Here is a 21,563-nt window from a genome sequence, read left to right as displayed (position 1 = left end):
ACCTATTTTAAAGAGACCACGTTTTTTATACCATGTATGGTAGTGATTTTTCCAACTTTCTATTAGCAGTGAAAGCTTGGGAAAATGGAATCTTATGTGGAGCTACAGTGAGTCGAACAGCATCTATGAGTCCATTTCTCAGCCAGGTTTCATCCTCATTTTTTGCAGAAGCTCTAGGCTTCTCTGAGGAGTCTTAAGGTTCCCCAGTTAGGGCATTACTCACCCGAGGGGGTAGTTCTTGCAGATGGGGTTGTCGCAGCAATTGGTTGTCTGCCTTCCGCCCCCCACCTTGCCCTTGCTTAGGTGTAGCATGCCCTGGAGGGTCTGCTTGGTTGCCCATCCTGCACCAGCTGTTTTCAGTCTCACCTCACTCCTAACTCCTGCTGTCACCTTCTGTGTCCTTCTGTGGTCACCTGCCATAATAGCTGACAAAAACAGTGTTTGCAACGTAGGAGAAACTGGTGACTTTTGTAGAGAAGCCATGTTTCTGACAGCTGTTAAGATATCATTAGATAGGATCCTGCCCCCCTCAGTCTTAAGGCACAGCCAGATCCTTCAGTTCTTCCTCACAGAACATCGTTGCCAGTTCTCTCGTCATTTTAAACCTACACCTTTGCAGTTCCACCTTCATATCAGCAGTTTCCTGTCATCTTAAAACATAACAGCTGCACCCAGACTATAGCGTGGTGTGATTCCAGAAGTGTCTGGAGAGAATAGAAAGAAGTGTCATCTTTTTATCTCTTAACCACTTTGGGTCTTGAATCACATGTACATACATTCTCTTTCTGAAATGAGGACACCTAAAAATGGAGGACTGTGTGAGTTTCCTGTCCCAGACTTAGGCATAGTTACAGAATGGTCAGATAGTTACTGGAAGGCGTGGGCCAGCATTTTTGCTTATTTACCAGGCATCTGGGCCTTGTCTAGTGTGGTTCTCGGAAACATGACCAAATGTCATCTGCTCATCATCTGGACTAGTTGAAATGGCCCAAGAGGAATGGTCATTTAATTAATGTCTTGGCTAAAAGGGTTCAGGTGGAGGAGCCTGGCTGGAAGAGATTATGCCAAATGAAACCATAGACATTCCCACCGAGGAGTAGGTTACTTTCTTTAGTTTCCTTATTACATTGAAATCAGTATAAAGGGGGCCATGTTGAGAAACCAAACCAAAACACCACCTGTGGTTTTTAAGCAGGCAACAACAGTTCTTAGCAATAAAGGTCATCAGAAATAGATTTATATTATGTAAGGTATTTTCTCATTATTCCATTCTGTTATCCTTCAAAGCATTTTACCTCTCTTATTTTTGTTTTTTAGATCTCAAACAGAAACAAATGCTAGTTCTGGCATGTAATTTCACCCTTTTCAAATATATGTACTTTGTTACAGATTTTTTTGTTACTTATAACAGAGAAATAGCCATACTAAATTAAAATATACATACAAAATTTTAAAATTAAGAACTTACATGCTTACAATTTATTTTTGAACTTGGTCTTGCAAGAAACTTTCCCATATAAAAATAGCTTTCTTAATTTGTGTTTCCTTGTGTTTCCTTTAGTTGATGGGAATTGAAATTGACACCATCTATGGAGGAACAGGAGCTTCGTTTTTCTCCTCTGTCCTAGCGATAGAGGAATTAGCCAAAGTTGATGCATCTGTGGCTTTGTTTTGTGACCTCCAGAACACACTAATTAACACACTGATCATGAAACATGGAACAGAAGAACAAAAGGCTACCTATTTGACCAAGCTAGCTACAGAAGAAGTGAGTTGAGATGAGTTGCTGAAATGGATCTGATCTTTTCTAAAGTTAGGATATTTTCAGGAGAAAAGTAGCTGCAATGTTGCCTTTACTATCCAAGACCACAATGCAGCACCATTAATTAATGAAGCATTGCTCAATAAATTAATGCTACTAGAAAAATACACTCTGCCTCTCATTTGCCACTTGGAAATTTAGAGAATAATCATCAGATAAAATTATTTTTTTGTCCCAATTATGTTTTCGAATACCTTTGTTGGTGGTTTCATTTAAATTGAGACGTCTTTCTGCTACTATCTTTAGCACCAATTTAATTAAACATAACGTCGAATATGTGTGCTTAAGTCTTTAAATCTGTCTTAGGCAAATAATAGAGTATATTTTGGAAAACAGTACTTTCAGAATACCATTAACTATTTTGATAAGTACAGGCATTTAAAAGTAGCTAAACATTGGCTTTACAAATGCTTATTTTGCCTTAAGTGAGTATTTGTTATAGAGTATAAATACAGTTGTTAATTTGAAATTTTTTCCTTCCATGTGTAGATAGGAAGTTTCTGCCTTTCAGAGGCTGGAGCAGGAAGCGATTCATTTAGTCTGAAGACCAGAGCTGATAAAAAGGGAGATTATTTTGTCATCAACGGGTCAAAGATGTGGATCAGCCATGCTGAGTACGCAGGGCTCTTCCTGGTGATGGCAAACGTCGACCCTACCAGGGTGAGTTTGAAAACAAAATTTCTACCCTTTTCCCCCCTCATCTTTTTTCTTTATATCTTTTCCTACTTCCATTTACTTTTTATGACTTAGTCTTAAATTCTTCATTCTCATCAGTACTGAAAATGTTGCACAACTGATAGCTTTTTATCCTCCTATTTACTAATCATCTAAAATAAATATTGATGTAATTATTAAGTACATAGAGGATATAATCTCGTAATATGTTATATAGGAAGATAATCTTTAATTTTGTTTCTTCGTCTTTATTTTAGTAATTGATTATATATATACATATGTAAAATCCTTTATAAAAGAATATTTTACTACTTTTTTCTATTTTCACATTTCATGAAATCATTTAAATTAAACTTTTCTCATGGAGCATTCTTATCAATGTCTTATCTTAGAAGGGCCAATTTTTTAAAATTTGAATTCATAATAGTTTACATCATTGTGAAATTTCAGTTGTACAATATTTCTTGTCTGTCACCACATAGGTGCTCCCCTCCACCCCCTGTGCTGACCCCCCACCCCCCTTCCACTGGTAACCACTGAACTGTTTTCTTTGTCCATGTGTTTGTTTATATTCCACATATGAGTGAAGTCGTCTGGTGTTTGTTTTTCTCAGTCTGGCTTATTTTGCTAAGCATAATTCCCTCCAGGTCTTTCTATGTTGTTGAAAATGGGATGAATTTATGTTTTTTTCTGGCTGAGTAGTTTTCCATTGTATATATAGATACCCTATCTTCTTTATCCAATCATTAGTCTATGGGCACTTGGATTGTTTCCATGTCTTGGTTATTGTGAATAGTGCTGCAATGAACATAGGGGTGCATATGTTACTTTGGATTGTTGATTTCAGGTTGTTTGGATAGATACCCTGTAGTGGGATAGCTGGGTCACATGGTAGTTCTATTTTTAGTTTTTTGGGGAATCTCCATACTGTTTTCCATAGTGGCTGCACCAGTTTGCATTCCCACCAGCAGTGTACCAGGGTTCTCTTCTCTCCACACCCTCTCCAACATTTGTTATTTTTAGTCTTAGTGATTCTAGACATTTTAATAGGCGTAAGATGATATCTTAGTGTAGTTTTGATTTGCATTTCCCTGATGATTAGTGATGTTGAACATCTTTTCATGTGTTTATTGGCCATCTGTATATCTTCTTTGGGGAAATGTCTGTTCATATCCCCTGCCCATTTTTGATTGGGCTGTTTTGTTGTTGTTGTTCAGTTGTGTGAATTCCTTATATATTATGGAGATTAACCCCTTATCGGATATATGATTAGAAAAAATTTTCTCCCAGTTGGTGGGTCGTCTTTTGGTTTTGATACTAGTTTCCTTTGCCTTGCAGAAGCTCATTAGTCTGATGAAGTCCCACTTGTTTATTTTTTCTTTTGTTTCCCTTGTCTGAGAAGTCATGGTATTTGAAAAGATCCTTTTAAGTTCATGTCAAAGAGTGTACTACCTATATTATCTTCCAGGAATTTTATGGTTTCAGGACTTATCTTTAAGTCTTTGATCCATTTTGAGTTTATTTTTGTGCGTGGCATGAGATAATGGTCTACATTCATTCTTTTGTATGCGGCTATTCAGTTTTCCCAGCACCATTTTTGAAGAGACTGTCTTTTCTCCGTCATATGTTCTTGGCACCTTTGTCCAAGATTAGCTGTCCGTAAATGTGAGGTTTTATTTCTGGGCTTTCAGTTCTGTTCCATTGATCTGTGTGCCTGTTTTTGTACCAGTACCATGCCGTTTTGATCACTATGGCTTTGTAGTACATTTTGAAGTCAGGGATTGTGATGCCTCCAGCTTTGTTCTTTTTTCTCAGGATTGCTTTAGCAGTTCGGAGTCTTTGGTTGCCCCACATGAATTTTCAGATTCTTTGCTCTAGTTCTGTGAAGAATGTCATTGGGATCCTGATTGGGATTGCATTGAATCTGTAGATTTCTTGGGTAGTATGGACAGTTTAACTATGTTTATTCTTCCAAGCCATGTGCATGGAATCTCTTTCCATCTCTTTATGTCATTGTCTATTTCTGTCAATATGTCTCACAGTTTTCATTGTATAAGTCCTTCACCTCCTTGGTTAAATTTATTCCAAGGTACTTTATTCTTTTAGTTGCGATTGTAAATGGAATTGTATTCTTGAATTCTCTTTCTGTAAGTTGGTTATCAGAGTATAGAAATGCAACTGATTTTTGTAAGTTGATTTTGTACCCTGCAACTTTACTGTAGTTGTTAATTATTTCTATTAGTTTTCTGATGGTTTCTTTAGGATTTTCTATATATAAGATCATGTCTTCTGCAAACAGTGAGAGTTTCACTTCTTCCCTCCCTATTTGGATTCCTTTTATTCCTTTCTCTTGCCTAATTGCTCTGGCCAAAACCTCCAGTACTATGTTGAATGAGTGGTGATAGTCGGCATCCTTGTCTTGTTCTGGTTCTCAGAGGGATGGTGTTCAGTTTTTCCCCATTGAGTATGATGTTGGCTGTGGGTGTGTCATATATGGCCTTTATTATGTTGAGGTACGTTCCTTCTTTCCCCATTTTGTTAAGAGTTTTTATCATAAATTGCTGTTGGATCTTGTGAAATGCTTTCTTTGCAGCTACTGAGATGATCATGTGGTTTTTATTCCTCATTTTGTTAATGTGGTGTATCACATTGATCGATTTGTGGATGTTGAATCATCCCTGTGTCCCTGGGATGTATCCCACTTGATCACGACGTATGATCTTTTTGATGGATTGCTGTATTTGGGTTGTCAATATTTTGTTGAAGATTTTTGCACCTATGTTCATCAGCGATATTGGCCTGTAGTTTTCCTTTTCTGTCTTGTCCTTGTCAGGCTTTGGTATCAGAGTGATGTTGGCCTCCTAGGATGTGTTAGGAAGCATTCCATCTTCCCTAATTTTTTGGAATAGCTTGAGAAGGATAGGTATTAAATCCTCTCTGAAAGTTTGGTAGAATTCCCCAGGGAAGCCATCTGATCCTGGGGTTTTATTCTTTGGGATGCTTTTGATTACTGTTTCAATCTCTTGCCTTGTGATTGGTCTATTCATATTGCCTGCTTCTTCTTGATTCAGCTTTGGGAAGTTGTACGAGTCTAAGAATTTATCCATTTCCTATAGGTTGTCCATTTTGTTGGCATATAGTTTTTCATAGTATTCTCTTATAATCCATTGTATTTCTCTGGTATCCATTGTTATTTCTCCTCTTTCATTTCTAGTTTTATTTATCTGAGCTTTCTGTTTTTTTCTTTGTAAGTCTGGCTAGGGGTTTGTCAGTTTTCTTTATCTTCTCAAAGAACCAGGTCTTTGTTTCATTGATCCTTTCTACTGCCTTTTTTGTTTCAATAGCATTAATTTCTCCTCTGATTTTTATTATTTCTCTCCTTCTACTGACTTTGGGCTTTGTTTGTTCTTCTTCTTCTAATTCAGTTAGGTGTAGTTTGAGATTGGTTGTTTGGATTTTTTCTTGTTTGTTAAGGTGAGCCTGTATTGTGATGAATTTCCCTCTTAATATGGCTTTTGCTGCATCCTATATGAATTGGTATGGTATGTTTTCATTTTCATTTCTCTCCAGATATTTTTTGATTTCTCCTTTAATTTCTTCAATGATCCATTGCTCGTTCAATAGCATGTGGTTTAGTCTCCACATCTTTGTCCTTTTCTCAGCTCTTCTTGTAATTAATTTCTAGCTTTATAGTATTGTGATTAGAAAAGATGCTTGCTATTATTTCAGTCTTCTTAAATGTATTGAGGCTTGCTGTGTTTCCCAACATATGGTCTGTTCTTCAGAATGTTCCGTGTGCACTTGAGAAGAATGTGTATTCTGCTGTATTTGGATAGAGCCTTCTATATATGTCTATTAAGTCCATCTGGCCTAGATTTTCATTTAATTCCACTGTTTCCTTATTGATTTTCTGTCTGGATGATCTATTCATTGATGTGAATGGAGTGTTGAGGTCCCCTACTATTATTGTATTATTATGAATGTCTTCTTTAAAACTTGTTAATAGTTGCTTTATGTACTTTGCTGCTCCTCTGTTGGGTGCACAGGTATTTATAAGTGTTATTTCTTCTTTATGGAATGTCTCTTTGATCATTATAAACTGCCTCTCTTTGTCTCTCTTTACCTGTCTTATCTTGAAGTCTACTTTGTCTGATATAAGTATTGTGACACCTGCTTTCTTTTGTTTGCCATTAGCTTGGAGTATCATCTTCCATCCCTTCAGTCTGAGCCTGTGTTTGTCATTGGAGCTGAGATGTGTTTCCTGGAGACAACATATTGTTGGGTCTTGTTCTTTACTCCCTCTTGCCACTCTGTGTCTTTTTATTGGAGAATTCATTCCATTTATGTTTAGGGTGATTATCAATATATGAGGACTTAATGCTGCCATTTTATCACTCGTTTTCCTGCAATTCCTTTGTTTCTCGTCCTGTGTATTTTGGTCTACCAATCGAGTTATGTAGTTCTTTATGTTGTGTTTCTTTGTTTTCTTCTTATTTATTAATTGTTTCTCTGTTCTACTTTTTCGGTTAGGGGTTACCCTGAGGTTTGAATTCAAGATCTTGTGGACAAGAGAATCCCTTTTCTTATGGCCTCTAATTTCCTTAGACTAAACCAATTCAGTCCCTTTCCTCTTACCCTCTTAAGTTGTTTTTCTCACATCTTATTCCATCTTGTGTTATGAGTTTGTGGTTAGAATGACAAGATCATCTTTGTTGGTGTTTTCTTTCCCTTTGTCTGTAATGCTGTACTTGAGTATTTGGTATCCTGCTCTGAATTCTGTCTACCTATTTAATTCCTTACTCCGTGCTTTGTAACCCCTTTCTCCCCCACTTATTTTTCAAGTAGGAGGGCCTTCTTGAGGATTTCTTGTAGGGGGGTGTCTCATGGCTACGAACTCCCTTAGTTTATGTTTGTCTGGGAAAGCTTTTATTTCTCCATCATATCTAAAGGATATTTTTGCTGGATAGAGTTTTCTTGGCTGAAAGTTTTTGTCTTTCAATGATTTGAATATGTCATTCCAGTCTCTCCTAGCCTGTAAGGTTTCTGCAGAGAAATCTGCTGAAAGCCTGATGGGGGATTCTTTGTAGGTTATTTTCTTCTGCCTTGCTGCCCTTAGTATTCTTTCTTTGTCATTCACTTTTGCCTGTTTCACTACTGTATGCCTTGTAGTAGGTCTTTTTACATTGACATATTTGGGATATCTGGCAGCCTCTTCCACATGGGTTTCCTTCCCTAGGTTTGGGAAGTTCTCTGCTATTATCTCTTTGAAGACACTTTCTGCTCCATTCTCCTTCTCTTCACCTTCTTGAACACCTATAAGTCTTATGCTGCATTTCCTAATTGAGTCAGATACTTCTTCAAGACTTTCTTCATTTCTTTTTAGTCTTAGTTCTCTCTCCTCCTCTATCTGAATCATTTCAACATATCTCTCTTTGATTATGCTGATACGTTCCTCTATGCCGTTCGCTCAAGTGTTCAGGTAATCCATATTTTGTTCTATTTCTTCCATTGTATCTTTTATCTCTAATATTTCTGATTGATTCTTCTTTATAGTTTCAATCTCTTTTGTGAAGTAGCTCCTGAGCTCTTGAATTGTTTCTCTACATTCTCTTTTACCTCGTTGAGTTTTTTTTTTTTTTTTTTTTTTGAGGAAGATTAGCCATGAGCTAACTACTGCCGGTCCTCCTCTTTTTGCTGAGGAAGCCTGGCCCTGAGCTAACATCCGTGCCCATCTTCCTGTACTTTATATGTGGGACGCCTGCCACAGCATGGCATGCCAAGCAGTGCCATGTCCGCACCCGTGATCCAAACCAGCTAACCCCGGGCTGCCGAGAAGCGGAATGTGCACATTTAACCACTGTGCCACTGGGCCGGCCCCTCGTTGAGATTTTTGATGATAGCTGTTTTGAATTCTTTGTCACTTAGATTACATATTTCCACGTCCTCAGGACTAATTTCTGGGTACTTGTCATTTTCTCTCTGGTCTAGAGATCTAATATAGTGTTTGATTTTGCTAGAGGTTCTGTTTTTTTCACATCCTGGCATTATTAGATCGCAGTTACCACCTATCGCCACTGGGTGGGAGTCAAGAGCCCTGTATGCTGAGCCCTCTGCCTTCTGCCAAAATCCTCAGGCTGGAGCCTCCCTGAGTGGGTAGGGCGAGGGGCGCTTTCTCCTGTGTGCTTTTGGGGGTTTTCTCCCTCTGCTCTCCTGGGGTGTTGGCTTGAGGAGGTCACGCCACCACCCCCCTCCCAGCTCCCACGAAAGCTTTGCCATGGTAGACGGCTTCCATCTAGGTTGCAAGGGCCCTTGGGAGTCCTTGATGTTCCTACGAATGAACATTCCCTCCCCGGTTCCTTCCCTCTAGGAGGCCTCCCCAGCAGATTGCAGTCTTTAGGGGAGGAAGCAAAAATTTCTCTTCCCTTGTTCCACCTCCAAGGGGGGCCCCAGCCTCTCCGCCCTCTGTCGTATCACTGTGTGGATCTATCCCCCGTTTTTTGTGTTGAGTTTGGATGTCCTCTGTTGGAGTGTGGATGTTTTTTCCGTTGTATATTGGAGAGGGAAGATTGCTGTGAGACCTCTCTCCACCATGATGCTGACGTCACTCTTAAGTTTTCTTTTTAATAATGAGTATCTTAAGTTCCTATTTGGTACAGTTATTTTTAAGAATATTTTATTGAATTGGAAGATAGACATATAGCAAAATAAATACATTTTATCTTTTGTCTTTTCTCTAATGTAACATTCAATTGAATTAAAATTTAAAACTTTATTTAATGAATTTAAAACATATTCTGATGATAGTGTAACTTAATAATTTTAATAGTCATAATGGTTTCTGAAAAAGTAAAAGATATGGTAAAGTTCTTGATTTTGAATCTAATGCCCTTCAGTTATTCTGGTTTCATAGTGCGCATGTTGCAATTCTGGGACCATTGGTATTTAGTGCTGAAGTCCTTTTTTAGGTTTCTGTTTACTTTGAACTCTTTGGAAACAAAAGATCTTCTCAATTCAAGTGGTAATAGCATTTTAACTTTTCTTTTTAGGGGTATAAAGGAATCACCTGCTTCTTAGTAGATCGTGGTACTGAAGGGCTTCATATAGGGAAACCAGAAAACAAATTGGGACTCAGAGCTTCTTGCACCTGTCCATTAACATTTGACAATGTCAAGGTGGGTATCTTAGAATTTCTAGTAAAAGACCAATGTGAAATAAGCTTTGCATGGAACTTTAGATATGTAAAAAAGCTGTCAAAATATTAGGATGCAGAGGAGAGTGTTTTATAAGACTCTTGAACAGTACTCTTAGGTTAGGTAATGACTACATGTACTTTTCACAAGAGTTTGGGCCAAGAGTGGAGACCTTTCTGCCCAGCAGCTGGCCTCAAGAGCCAATGCTGAGAATTAATTCCATTTATACTTACTAAACTTGATACTTGTGCACCAAAGATAGCTTCAGAAAAGGAACTGTGGTGTCTACACCAAAGGCCACAAGATGGGGATATTGCTCAGTAAGAGTAGAAAACAACCAGGCAGCGCCCCACAGTTGAGAGTTGTGTCTGTTAAAAATGAGGAAGAGAAGATTGCTGAATGTTTATGCTTTAGAAGTTGACAGAGAGAGGACAGGTGATGATGGGGCTTCTCCCTCTCATGGTAGAACCTGACCTTTTTACTCGTGGAGGGTCTTCATAGATGTCACTTGAGCCTCATACTTCACCCTCATATTATAGAGCCAAGTATATATTTTTTTATTGTTACTAGTCTAGACTTTAAAATTATGAATAAACATTTCAATCTGTTTCTTCTCTCCTTTCTCCTCCTCACTCTTGTGAACACGTGCATGTGTACACACGCATACGGCCGCCCCCAAAGTTGATTTTTATGGGAATAATAGTCTCAACAGAAGAAAGGTTTACTGCTCTTACTTTAGCAAGTACTTAGACATTTCTGTCATTGCTAATATGTTCTCATCCGATAGCACACAGATAAGAATTGGGAAAAAATTGTTACTCGTTTATGTTATTGATGAATTATATGAGATTCCCTTTTTCTAGATTCATTCACTCATTCAGCAAACGTCTGTGCTAGGTTCTGGAAAATGCAATGGTGAGCAGCATGGACTTGAGGCCTCTCTCTCTGAGAGCTGTGTGGGAAGCAGCTTAGAGGGAAACAGAGATATAGCCAATAATTTCCTTGGAGTTTAATAAATACTGTGCTACAGTAATAAATCACACAAATTGGGTGTATATGTGCATTTAAAAATATATAATCAGAATGAATTGTGTCAAACTAAATTGAGAAATGAATGCTCACTTTTCTTTTCAGGTTCCAGAAGCCAATGTCCTGGGACAAATTGGACATGGTTACAAGTATGCCATAGGGATGCTTAATAAAGGTAGAGTAGGAATTGCTGCACAGGTTAGTCAAATTTTAGTAATTTAACTTGACTCTTCCACAGTGTGGATCAATTAAAATGTAGAAAGAAAAAAAATGCCATAAAACCAATGCGTATTTGGAAGCTTGTAACCACAAGATGGCGCCCTTCCCTTCCCTGAGAGGAAAGAATGGCTTCTGACTGTGATTTCTTTAAAATTTCACTTTGGTCAATTATATAATGTCCTGAGAATCAAACAATGGCTTAGTGGTAACAGTTTTTCTCCTTTGAGAATAGTAACGTGTTATCCAGTACCTGGATCAATAACTTCTAAAATCTATTGTAAATTAAATATGGCATTTTTTAAAAAATCAACTTTTCAAAGCATGAAATTCATTCTGGGAGAAATTTTTTAAATTGAGAATAAATAATATTCTACTGTGTAGGAAAAGTCTCTGATCTATAGATAATGAAAGATTTATTGCCTAGTGTTTTGCAGATGAAAATCAGGCAATTTTGTGGGTGTGTGGCATTTGAAATAAATTAGCCACAACTAAATAGATATGTAACATGAGAACTATTCAGTTTTTTGCCAAATTTGCCCTTTATGATGCGTATTATATTTTTCTATTAACTGATAATCAGTTATTTTCTAGATTAACAAAAAAGTAAAGTATTTGGTTTTATTATAATTGTGTATAAATTATTATAATTGTGTATTATAAATTTTTATAGAATGTGTTTATTTATTTTTAATCAGAGAGCATCCCAAATCCAAAAACTTACGGCTTTTAGATTTTGAAGGTGTTATGTATATGTTAGCTATTGGAGTAGTCAAATGTTGTAGTATTCCTTTAGAATGTTTTACACTGCTGTTAATTTGCTAACAAAATATTGTTAGATAAAAACTTAACCCATGTTTCCCACAAAGCTGGATAATATGTTACTAACGAGAACTGGCTTGTCTGTTCTTTTTAAAGTTTTTCTGTGATGCAGCTTCATCAGAAAGGGCCTTAAAAACTACACTACCAAATCTCCTTGTTCCCAGACATATAAATAATATGCATGTTCTGGCGGTCACATACACAACCTGGGCTTTAGTCTAATTACTCCGAGTTATCTTACAACCTAATTAAAAGCTAAGGTCAGGTAGTTATTATTTCTCGGTTAATCCTGTGGCTACCTTTTAGAGAAAGAGGTACATATAACAAAGAACCAAAGACATCCATCCTTAAAACTCGGCAGTTGAGGAGAGTTTAGTTTTTCAGTATTTGTAGTGAAAACATTTTACAGAGATAGAAAAGCCTATTTTGACTGACAACTGATCATTTCAAATTTTATAGGATATTCTCAACATACTGTAAACTTTAGTTATAAGGGTGTAATGACATCATTTTATCTCATGGCCAAAAGTGCAGTGAGTTGCCGCCTCACTTTAATTTGTTTTGGTTTGGGTTTTCTTTGTCCTTTAATTTTTAGCATAATATTCTATTCTCCAGAAAGTTCAAAATAAAAGGCTAAAGGAAAATGTGAATCAACACAAACGAAATATTGATAAGTTTGTGGGCATTTCCCCCCAAAGCTTTAACTATAGGGTTTTTTTTCCTTTTTCTAAAACCTACATAGTTTGACATAATTAGATAATGATTTAATGGCTACCTAATGTTGAAATTTAGAGACCATTTTTAAGGTTAAATCATTCAATAGATATGGAGCTTGGTTAACAATGAAACAGTTCAGCTAAAATTGTCACCATGTCCTGATTTGTTCTTCAAGTGTGTAAATTAATGTTTTCACCAGATGTTCTCAACTCTGGCTCTGCATTAAATCATCTAAGGAATTTTTAAAATGCTGATGTTCGGGCCATGCTCCCCCTCCCCGCCACACAGGTTTTCGATTCAGTTGGTATAGCCCTGCATTGGTATGTTTTTATCAGCTTCCCTCAAGTGGCTCTGATGCGCGGCCAGGGTTGAGAAGCACCGCTCCTTTATGTTCTAATGCCCTTCCGCCAAGGCTGTTATTAATCCTGATCATATACAAAATGGACGGGAAGATAAAAGGTCAAGAAGTGACCTTCCGCATCCGACTTCTAGAGGACTAGAGGGAGCTACTCTACAGTCTTTGAGGCCAGTTTTGAGCAAAATTTCTGTGGTTCACTTTATGCCTGGAGAAGCAGAGCTTAAGGGAGAAGTTTCCTGAAAAATAACCTGCTTGTGTGAACACAGCTATGCCGGGAGATTTACCTCTGGGCTGGAATTAAATATACTCATAGTCATGTGAAATCTTTCACTTTTTCTCCCAGTGACTGCCAGTTATGTTCTCCAAACACGAAGGGTGAAGGTCATTAACATACCCCTCACCACCTCAGTATCTCTACTTCTTCCCCCACCCCAACTATGCAGTCTGCCTATAAAAGGAATTGCTAACTTAAATGATTCAAAGCATAAACTTATAAAAAAAATAACAAATTCTGATCCTTTTTTTTTTAACAGATGCTGGGACTGGCTCAAGGATGTTTTGACTACACTATTCCATATATTAAAGAAAGGGTACAATTTGGCACCAGATTATTTGACTTCCAGGTATAGAGTTATTAGCATGTTTCTACTCCGGTGGATTCCCCCATCTTCCTGTCAGTGAAGAGCTGTGCTACAAAGCCCTCGTGGGTTTTCAGTAGGAGAGGTGGGGGGGAAGGGTGTGTGCGTGTGAACGCCTGGACCTTCTCCAAGGGCAGATCAGTAGTCCTGGAGGCCCAGCTATGGCGTGGTTGGGGATATCGTGGCGAGCACTCTAGAGCTGTCTCCCCCTGCTCCATAGTTTCCAGGGTATGGGGTCTGCCGTCAGACTTTCTGGGTTCAAATCCTGGTTCTTGTTTTACTAGCTGTAGGCCTTTGAGAAGTCACCCCTCTAAGCCCAAACTGCCTCATCTGTAAAATAAAAATAGTACTAACCTACCCTCTAGGGTGATTTTGAATCAGGGAGTTATGTAAAGTGTTAACACATTGCCCAAGTCCAACAGGTGCTCAGTAAAGGTCACGCTTGTTAAGAATCAGGCCAGAGCCGTGTGGTACTCCTCAGAAGACCACACTTTGGCACATCCATCTTGTGGCCAGCACAACTTGCTGCACTTAGTGCAAATGAGGTGCTCGCAGTCAGGCATGTTGGGAAATACTGGCCTGGTCCAATGACATGGCTTCTCGGCTCCCGAGGCAATCGGGGGATTTGTTGGTGGCAGTATGCGTTCTTCCTGTCCACCTTGAGGTCTTGCCAGGTTAGGGGAAGCCTGGAGTGGCAGCTTACCAAGCTTATTTGACCACATTACCTAAAAATCCAGAAGAATTACTTTACGTGTTTGCAAAACCTCCCTTTAAGCAGCTCTTGGCACCAAGTGCAACTTCTTATTACATTACAGCTCTGTTGCACTGCATTGTCTTCAGGTTCTGTCACAGCGTCACACAAGCACTCACCAATGGCACGTGTGTAGAAATTCTAGGCTGTGGGTGTGCACGGTCAGTTCAAGGCCTAGAAAGACTGAGCATGGCAGGCCTGGCCAGGGCCCCCCACAGCCCATACTATCATTGGCATCATATACGTGAGAAACTGAGGCACATGGAAAGCAAGTTCCCAAGATCATACAGCTAAAGCTAGTAAGGTGTCAAAATTACAGGGTTTTTTTGTCTTGGTTTCTGGTCTAATTTTCATGTTATACCAGAGTACTTTCTCAGAGCCAGCCACCACATAAATTGCAACAAAGGGGACAGAATGTGAAGACAGTTTTGAGGAAGGCTTGGATCTTTGTACACAGGACACAGTGTTTCCATGTACATGGGGTTGGAGAGGGAGGGAGGAGGGGTCGGGTGTACTAATATGTATAATCATGATATATTTCTAAAGATGCCTAGTATGGATAATTAAAACTTTTAGAAATTTGATCTTAAAAAGCAACATTATTAATTTTATATATCTATGTGAAGCTTTGATTAAAAGTTAGTAGTTTTTTTCCCAACTGCTGTAATCTCACTAGAGTGATTTGATTTTTGCTTTGCCTGCCATCATTCATGTCTCTCTCTCCTCTAGACTGTAGGCTCCTTGAAGGTAGGGACCAGGCCTCTTCATCCTTATTTCTTTTGGTTGTTTATCCGGCACAGATTTATTGAGCATGTTCTCGGCGCCAGGCCCCATGTTCACAGTGTAGTTAGGTACCAGTATTCATGGTGGTGTGTTCTTGTAGGGCAACAGACATGCCAAAGTTGCTTTCCTGCCTCTCATGGTGCCTAATATGGTCACTAAAGTAGACAACATTGATGGTGACCGTCAGTTTAATAGAACGAATGTACTTTTCAAAAATAATTAGCATCTCTCCATTGCACTTAACAAGCCATAAGCAATTTCTAGAATGGTGATATTGGCATAGAAGTAGACAAATTGACTAATGGCATGAAACACAAAGTTCAGAAATAGACCCCTGCGTGTCTGGAAACTCCATGATAGAAATGGCGTGGCATATCACTGAGTGGGAATATTCTTTCCCTGCAGAAAAAAAAGGAAGCTAGATCCCTACCTCACGCCATACACAGAAAATAGATTTCAGATATACTAAAGATGTAACATAAAAAGCAAAATTCTAAGTTTTAGGAGAAAACGTAGGAGAGTATCTTTATCACTTTATAGTAGGAAAATAATTTTGAAAACAAGACACAAAAAGGACTAATTATAAAAGATATTAAGAATGGTGAATTTGGCTACCAAATTTTTTTTCCTCAAAGGATTCCACAAAGTAAAAAGACAAATCATAAGGAAGACGATATTTGCTCTACACATAGGTTAGTGGGTGTTCAGTTTTTTATTATGCTGCACAACCTATATACATGTAATGTAGTCTTTTTTTTTGCATATTAAATATTGTAGAAGGAGGAGGAGAATCTTATCAGGTATTTGCGAGCAGTATTGTTTTTCTCTAGATCATCCCTCCTTTTTGTTTAGGAAAGGCCATCCCTGGGATTGTTGAGTAATTGCCTTAGGATTCCCTGTCTTAGCATTCATCACACAATGTCATAATTATTTAACCATCTGTTCTCCCTGCTGGGCTATATAAGTCATAAGCACAAGGAACTCTGAGTGTGACGGTCAGCGTGATGTCTCTCTTGCTCAGCACACTGCCTGGCATATCGTAGGTGCTCAGTGAATATCTGGGCAGACGGGTATGTTAGACATGAGAAACTTTTGAGTTTTTAATAAGTATATCTATGACCATATTTGCAGGAAATTGTTTATAAGTAGAAACTATTAGTATTCATATTCTCACTCACTCATGTACTCATTTCTTTCTTTGACTAACATTTACTGTGTGCCTAATCACCCTCTAAAGTTTGAGTCGTGGTGATTTCTTTAGGATGTTTCTTTTTCAAGTTATTCTTCTGTTTTCTATAGCCCTAGAGAAACTGGTACCTGTTCGTGGGTACCGCAGTGGAGTCAATTCAGTAGTTACTTAGAGGAAATTGGTGCTTCAAATATTCCTTCGTTACTTTGCAGCTAACATCTTTTAATGCCCTGAGGCTATATGCAGAATCAAAATTTTATTACTTCAAGCAAATAAAAAAAATTCAAATTTTTGCTTTGCTGGGATTTAGTTTAAGCTGAATTTTGATCATAAAAAGGATTGAAAATAATTATTAACTATAACAGTCAAATTTTTAAACCTAATTCTGTGATAATTTATTTTTTAAATCTTGACAATTATAAAGAATTACATGATCTTTGAAATTTTTCTAAGAAAGAATATATGTAGTGTCATGTTCATTTTAAATTACAGATTTTAAACAATTTTTATAGAGTGAATGTGAATTGCCTCTGGGGTATATTTTGAGTCGGTTAGTATTCCATATCCAGGCTGGACTTTGAGGATAAGCTGTGTTTTTGGAGATCGCAATTCTCTAACTTGGGCCTGAATGTTAACAGGGGCTTCAACACCAAGTGGCTCACGTGGCCACTCAGCTGGAAGCTGCAAGATTACTAACATACAACGCAGCCAGGCTTGCGGAAGCTGGAAGGCCGTTCATAAAAGAAGCATCTATGGCCAAATACTATGCATCAGAGGTAAAAAAAAAAAAGTAATTCAACCTTCATTTTTTTCAGATAGATATTTATTAACCTTTGCCCTTTGGAATATTGTTTGATCATTTGTTTTTCAAGTAAAATAACAGAGTTTCCAGTTCCTAGAACAGAAAAGCAAAACTGTAAAGCTTCCATAGTAAAGCGCTTTAATTCTGTGAGATCTCAGTGTTTTCACAGGATCTTGACTAGAAACTGTGCCACCCAGTTCGGGTAGAACACCCATCATAAACCATAATATAATCATAAATAAATAAATGGATGAGCCTCATCTCGTACTTGCAGGTTGGGGCAAAGTGAATGCCATGGGAAATGACGTGAAATAAAAACACCAAGAAGAGATAGTCCATGCTTTTAATGCTTTCTGTTCATATATACGTACTTTATATTTAACATCTTAGACTTTGGCTGGAGAATTTAGCCAAATCACTGGGCTGCTATTTGCCAGCCTCGGGGGTATGCCTTATTCATTCCATGACCCAAATATTCATTTATCCTTTTGAGCCCTAACATTCAGTATTCTGACTCACCCTCCCTTCTGAGCTCCAGGCTATTAGATCCAGTTTCCATTCACCTCCCTACCCCATTGCTCCAGTCAGAAACCTGAGCGTCATCTTGACACCCTCCTTTCCCTCATCCCCCACATTGAATCCGTCATCAGTTCCTGAGGATTCTACCTCCTAAATATTTCTTGAATGTATATGTTTCTCTCCCTTTTCGCTGCCACCTGTCTGGTCCAAGCTGCATCACCTCTTGACCACACTACTGCAGTCGCTCTCTGCCTGCTCCAGAGGCCCCTTGGCTTCCTCCAGTCCGGTCTCCTTTTTCAAAGTGTCCATGAGGCCATGTCGCTCTCCAACTGTAAACCTTTCAGTGGCTTCTCAAAACAAATGGAACAATATTTGTATTTGTTTCCTATTGCTGCTTTTAACAAATTACCAAAAATTTAGTGGCCTAAACATATAGTTTTGCTGTCTCACAGTTCTGGAGGTCAGTGGCCTGAGATGAGTATACTGGTAGAAAATCAAGGTGTTAGCAGAGCTGCCTTCCTGGAGGCTCCAGTGGAGAAGCCATTTCCGTGCTGTTTCCAGCTTCTAGAGGCTACTTGCATTCATTGGCTTGTAGCCCCTTCCTCCATCTTTGGAACCAACAGTATAGCATGTTCAAATCTCTGACTCTTGCCCTCTGACCTCCCTCAGTCCCTTCTAAGGATCCTTGTGATTACATTGGGCCCACCCAGAGAACCCAGGATAACGCCCCCATCTCAGAGTCCTTAACTGTTGCCATGTGAGGTAACAAACATACTTACAGTTTCTGGGGATTAGCGTGTGGACATCTTTGGGGAGCCATTACAATATTCAAACTGCTCGCCATCGTGTGAGGTCCACCTGCCTCTCCTTCTCTCTTCACAGCTTGCCCTGATCCCAGCCCACTGGCCATCTCTTGGGTCCTTGAGGCTAATAAACCCATTTTTTTCCTTGGAGCGTTTCCACGTGTTCCTCAACTTGAAATGTCCCCTAACTGTCCTTTAGGTCTCAGCTAAGCTGTCATATGCTCACAGCATCCCCCCAACTAAATCCTGTTAACTTTCTCAGCAAGTCATCTTTTGCCTCATACACTTTATCAGTTTCTATAATTGTTGCTTAAATGTGTGTCTCTCCAAATGACCACAAGGGCCGTGACTGGCCAGCCTCCACCCTTGTGTTCCCAGTGGCTGGCAGAGCACACCATGTAAAGAAGGCCTTTGATAAGCATTTGCTGAATAAACGATACCTGTCAGCAAGTGTATGTCTGAACAGTACCCTAATTTTCTTTAGAAAATAGGAATTTTGTGACTTAATAGGATATTTTACACAAATAGTAAAGAATGGGCCCAAAGAGACAATGCTAGTTTATAAAATAACTTTAATCCTTCCATTTGCCAATAATGATGAATCCGGGGTGACTGAAAGCCTTCCACAGGAGTGTTTGTCATGATGCGTAAGGTACGTGGTTTCCGCGTGTGATTCGCTGCTTGGTCTCGGTAGATCGCGGGACGAACAACTAGTAAATGTATCGACTGGATGGGAGGAGCGGGCTACGTCAAAGCTTACCCTGTGGAAAAGTACTTCCGAGATGCCAAGATTGGTAAATAGATGATTTACATTTTATTTTGTTTTCTTTTATTTGCCTCTCTAGGTATGTGGGCTGTTGTCTTTGTTTGATTTTATATTACTGGTGGCTTGGCAAAAGCAATTTTATGATGTGTATCAGCCCTCTTCTTTACTGTGGCTTCCCACCTCTTCCTTCAAAAAAAATGGATTTATATTTTTTAAAACATTAAGTTGCGTTTTTAAATGCCTCAACAAGCCGTTTAGTAAAACCACAACAGAATCTACTGTCTTAATTTTTCTTTTACTAAAAGTGCTAATATTTTGATTACTTTAATGCCGTCTTTGAAGCTTAAGTTGTAATCTGAGCAGCTAAGTGCCTCCTGACGCCTGAGCGTCCGATGCTGCTCTGCAGCCCGGAGGACGGAAACGCAGCACGACTGCGGGTCCCTGTTCCTGAGGAGCCAGCCGAGCTTGCGCGTGGATAGTTTAGGAATGGAAAACTTCAGCTGTTTAATCCTGGTTCTGGAATGAGAATCCAGTTTCCGACTGGAAAATTATCTGTGAGGCAAGATCACTGTCAAATAATACCATACTCAGGCGACCCTGAATGATGTTGCTAGTAACAGTTTTGTAGCAAATGCAGACGTAGTGTTTGTAGAGCCGTTTCTTGTGTAGACACTTTACTGTGGGTCCGCTGCTTAGTGTTTCTTTTGCTCCCTTTTGTTTAAGGTACAATATATGAAGGAACTTCAAATATTCAGCTGAACACCATTGCCAAGCACATCGATGCAGAATACTGACATCCACAGCAGTGGGGCCCCTCCCTGATGCCGCTGGTGTAAAATCTTAAACTGTTGTGCTTTTGGGGGATCTGAGCCCTTAGTCTCGGATCGTGGGGTAGACCTTTCTGTTTTACTTTCCAGTCTGCTTAACTTAGGTACAGGAAATCATTTTTAAAATTTGGGAAGAAATGCCCCCATATTTTCTACAAAACTATTTTTAAAGTTCTGTAAGTGTTGTCATTCTAGCTTTAGGGTATACAGAAGTTTCACTCTATCAGCATTTGGAACAATACAGACATTTGAACTATTACTTACAGATATGGCTATTTGATATTCCTATTAAATCTGTATTTTGTGGCATCAGTCAGAAATCTCTGTTATAGTTGGCAATTTTATAGAGTAGATAGATAGATTCTAAGTAGCTAAACTAGGTAGAAACTGATAAAAATTTATTTAGAAAAATCTTAAAGTTCTGGTTCTAAATACCTGAGAATAGGTGAAAAATAGGATATAACTCTGTAGGTCAAATAATTGAATAAAACCTTATTTTAACAAAGGAAAGCGTGTAATTTGTGTGTCTTGAGTTTGTGTTTCATGGAGGACGATCTTGTTCACCTCCTAAAACCTGCCATTATTGTTATTTGGGGCTGGGCTGTCATGGGGCTCAGAAGGTAGAGACTTGAATACAAGCACCAGGGAACCACTCAACCATATTTGATGGGCAGAGCTGGATTCAACCCAACTGCCAAGTTAGTATTGTTAGAGATTTCATTTTACAGCCCAAAACGAATCAGTGTTAAAGATTTTAGAATTATGGAAAGTTAAACCTAGAAAGACCTTAGAGGACCATCCAGCTAACTCTCATTTTAAAAGTGAAGGATTCATAGCCCAGAATACTTGCCCAAGGTCAACAGCCAGGGGCAGACCAGACAAGGATCCAAATGTAGTGGCTCCCAATTCAGTGCTCTTCCTACTATTGAACATTGGCTCTGTTCAACAAATTTTGGATTTTATGCTTGTTATATTTTAATACTCTTATTGATTTATTTTAGATTTAACTGATAAAGAATTAACATTTCAGAAATGTTAAGATTGATCAATATCATTATTTAGACATATTAATCACCTGCCAAAGAATTAGCTCTCCCAGGGTGGGGCTCATGTGTCAAATGTGAAGGTTATTATGTGCAATCATTAGGTTTTGTGGTTGTGATGTGATTTGTAAATGCATTAGTTATATCCTTGCTGATGTACTTTCGCTGGTCTTCATAAAGTGCCAGTTTTGTTGTAATGGTACATATCAGACTGTGTTCAGTGTTAGAAAATCAGTATTCTGTGAAGAATGAAAAAATAAAGGACAAACTTACCTGGAGACTTTCACGACTCTGATATAGCAGAATTGTTTGTTACACGTACAGATGAAGCAAGAAAATAGTGTAATCTTCCTGCAAGATAGATTTAACACTTGCTGATCATGCTGATAGCTTGTCTCTCATGTAAGCCAATTTTGTTTGTTTTCAGAGAAGAGGTCTTATCATGTAGACCAAGTTTAAATTCTCGATGCTAAAGAAAGTTTCACCAGAGGACCCTTCTTTTTTCAAAGCAAAATAAGCAGCTCCTCAGGAGAGGCCACCTCTTGTGAGTACCTCCTCGCAGTGCAGACCTTCTCTGGTGACCTGCATGCCTGTGCTTTCTGGTATAGCTTTT

The 21,563-nt window shown here is 38.6% G+C and overlaps 1 protein-coding gene across 5 annotated transcripts in view; it reads left to right on the top strand.

Annotated features, from left to right (window-relative positions):
• The window catches only part of ACADSB (acyl-CoA dehydrogenase short/branched chain), a 62,071-nt gene extending 40,843 nt beyond the window's left edge, over positions 1–21,228 (top strand). For 3 of the 5 annotated variants that reach the window (XM_070631814.1, XM_070631820.1, XM_070631811.1), the window contains exons 4-11: positions 1,562–1,768; positions 2,312–2,482; positions 9,544–9,669; positions 10,822–10,914; positions 13,363–13,452; positions 16,829–16,966; positions 19,009–19,108; positions 19,804–21,228. In XM_070631814.1, coding sequence (XP_070487915.1) covers positions 1,562–1,768; positions 2,312–2,482; positions 9,544–9,669; positions 10,822–10,914; positions 13,363–13,452; positions 16,829–16,966; positions 19,009–19,108; positions 19,804–19,874 — 996 coding nt within the window. In that variant the 3' untranslated portion in view covers positions 19,875–21,228. The remainder of the gene's footprint in view (positions 1–1,561; positions 1,769–2,311; positions 2,483–9,543; positions 9,670–10,821; positions 10,915–13,362; positions 13,453–16,828; positions 16,967–19,008; positions 19,109–19,803) is intronic. The other 2 variants (XM_070631842.1, XM_070631831.1) reach the window with 1 other exon arrangement.
• Positions 21,229–21,563: the final 335 nt, after the last annotated feature.

The sequence above is a fragment of the Equus przewalskii genome, chromosome 1 (genome assembly GCF_037783145.1).
Source record: "Equus przewalskii isolate Varuska chromosome 1, EquPr2, whole genome shotgun sequence".
NCBI classification, from domain to species: domain Eukaryota; kingdom Metazoa; phylum Chordata; class Mammalia; order Perissodactyla; family Equidae; genus Equus; species Equus przewalskii.
This window is presented reverse-complemented; position numbering and strand designations above follow the sequence as displayed.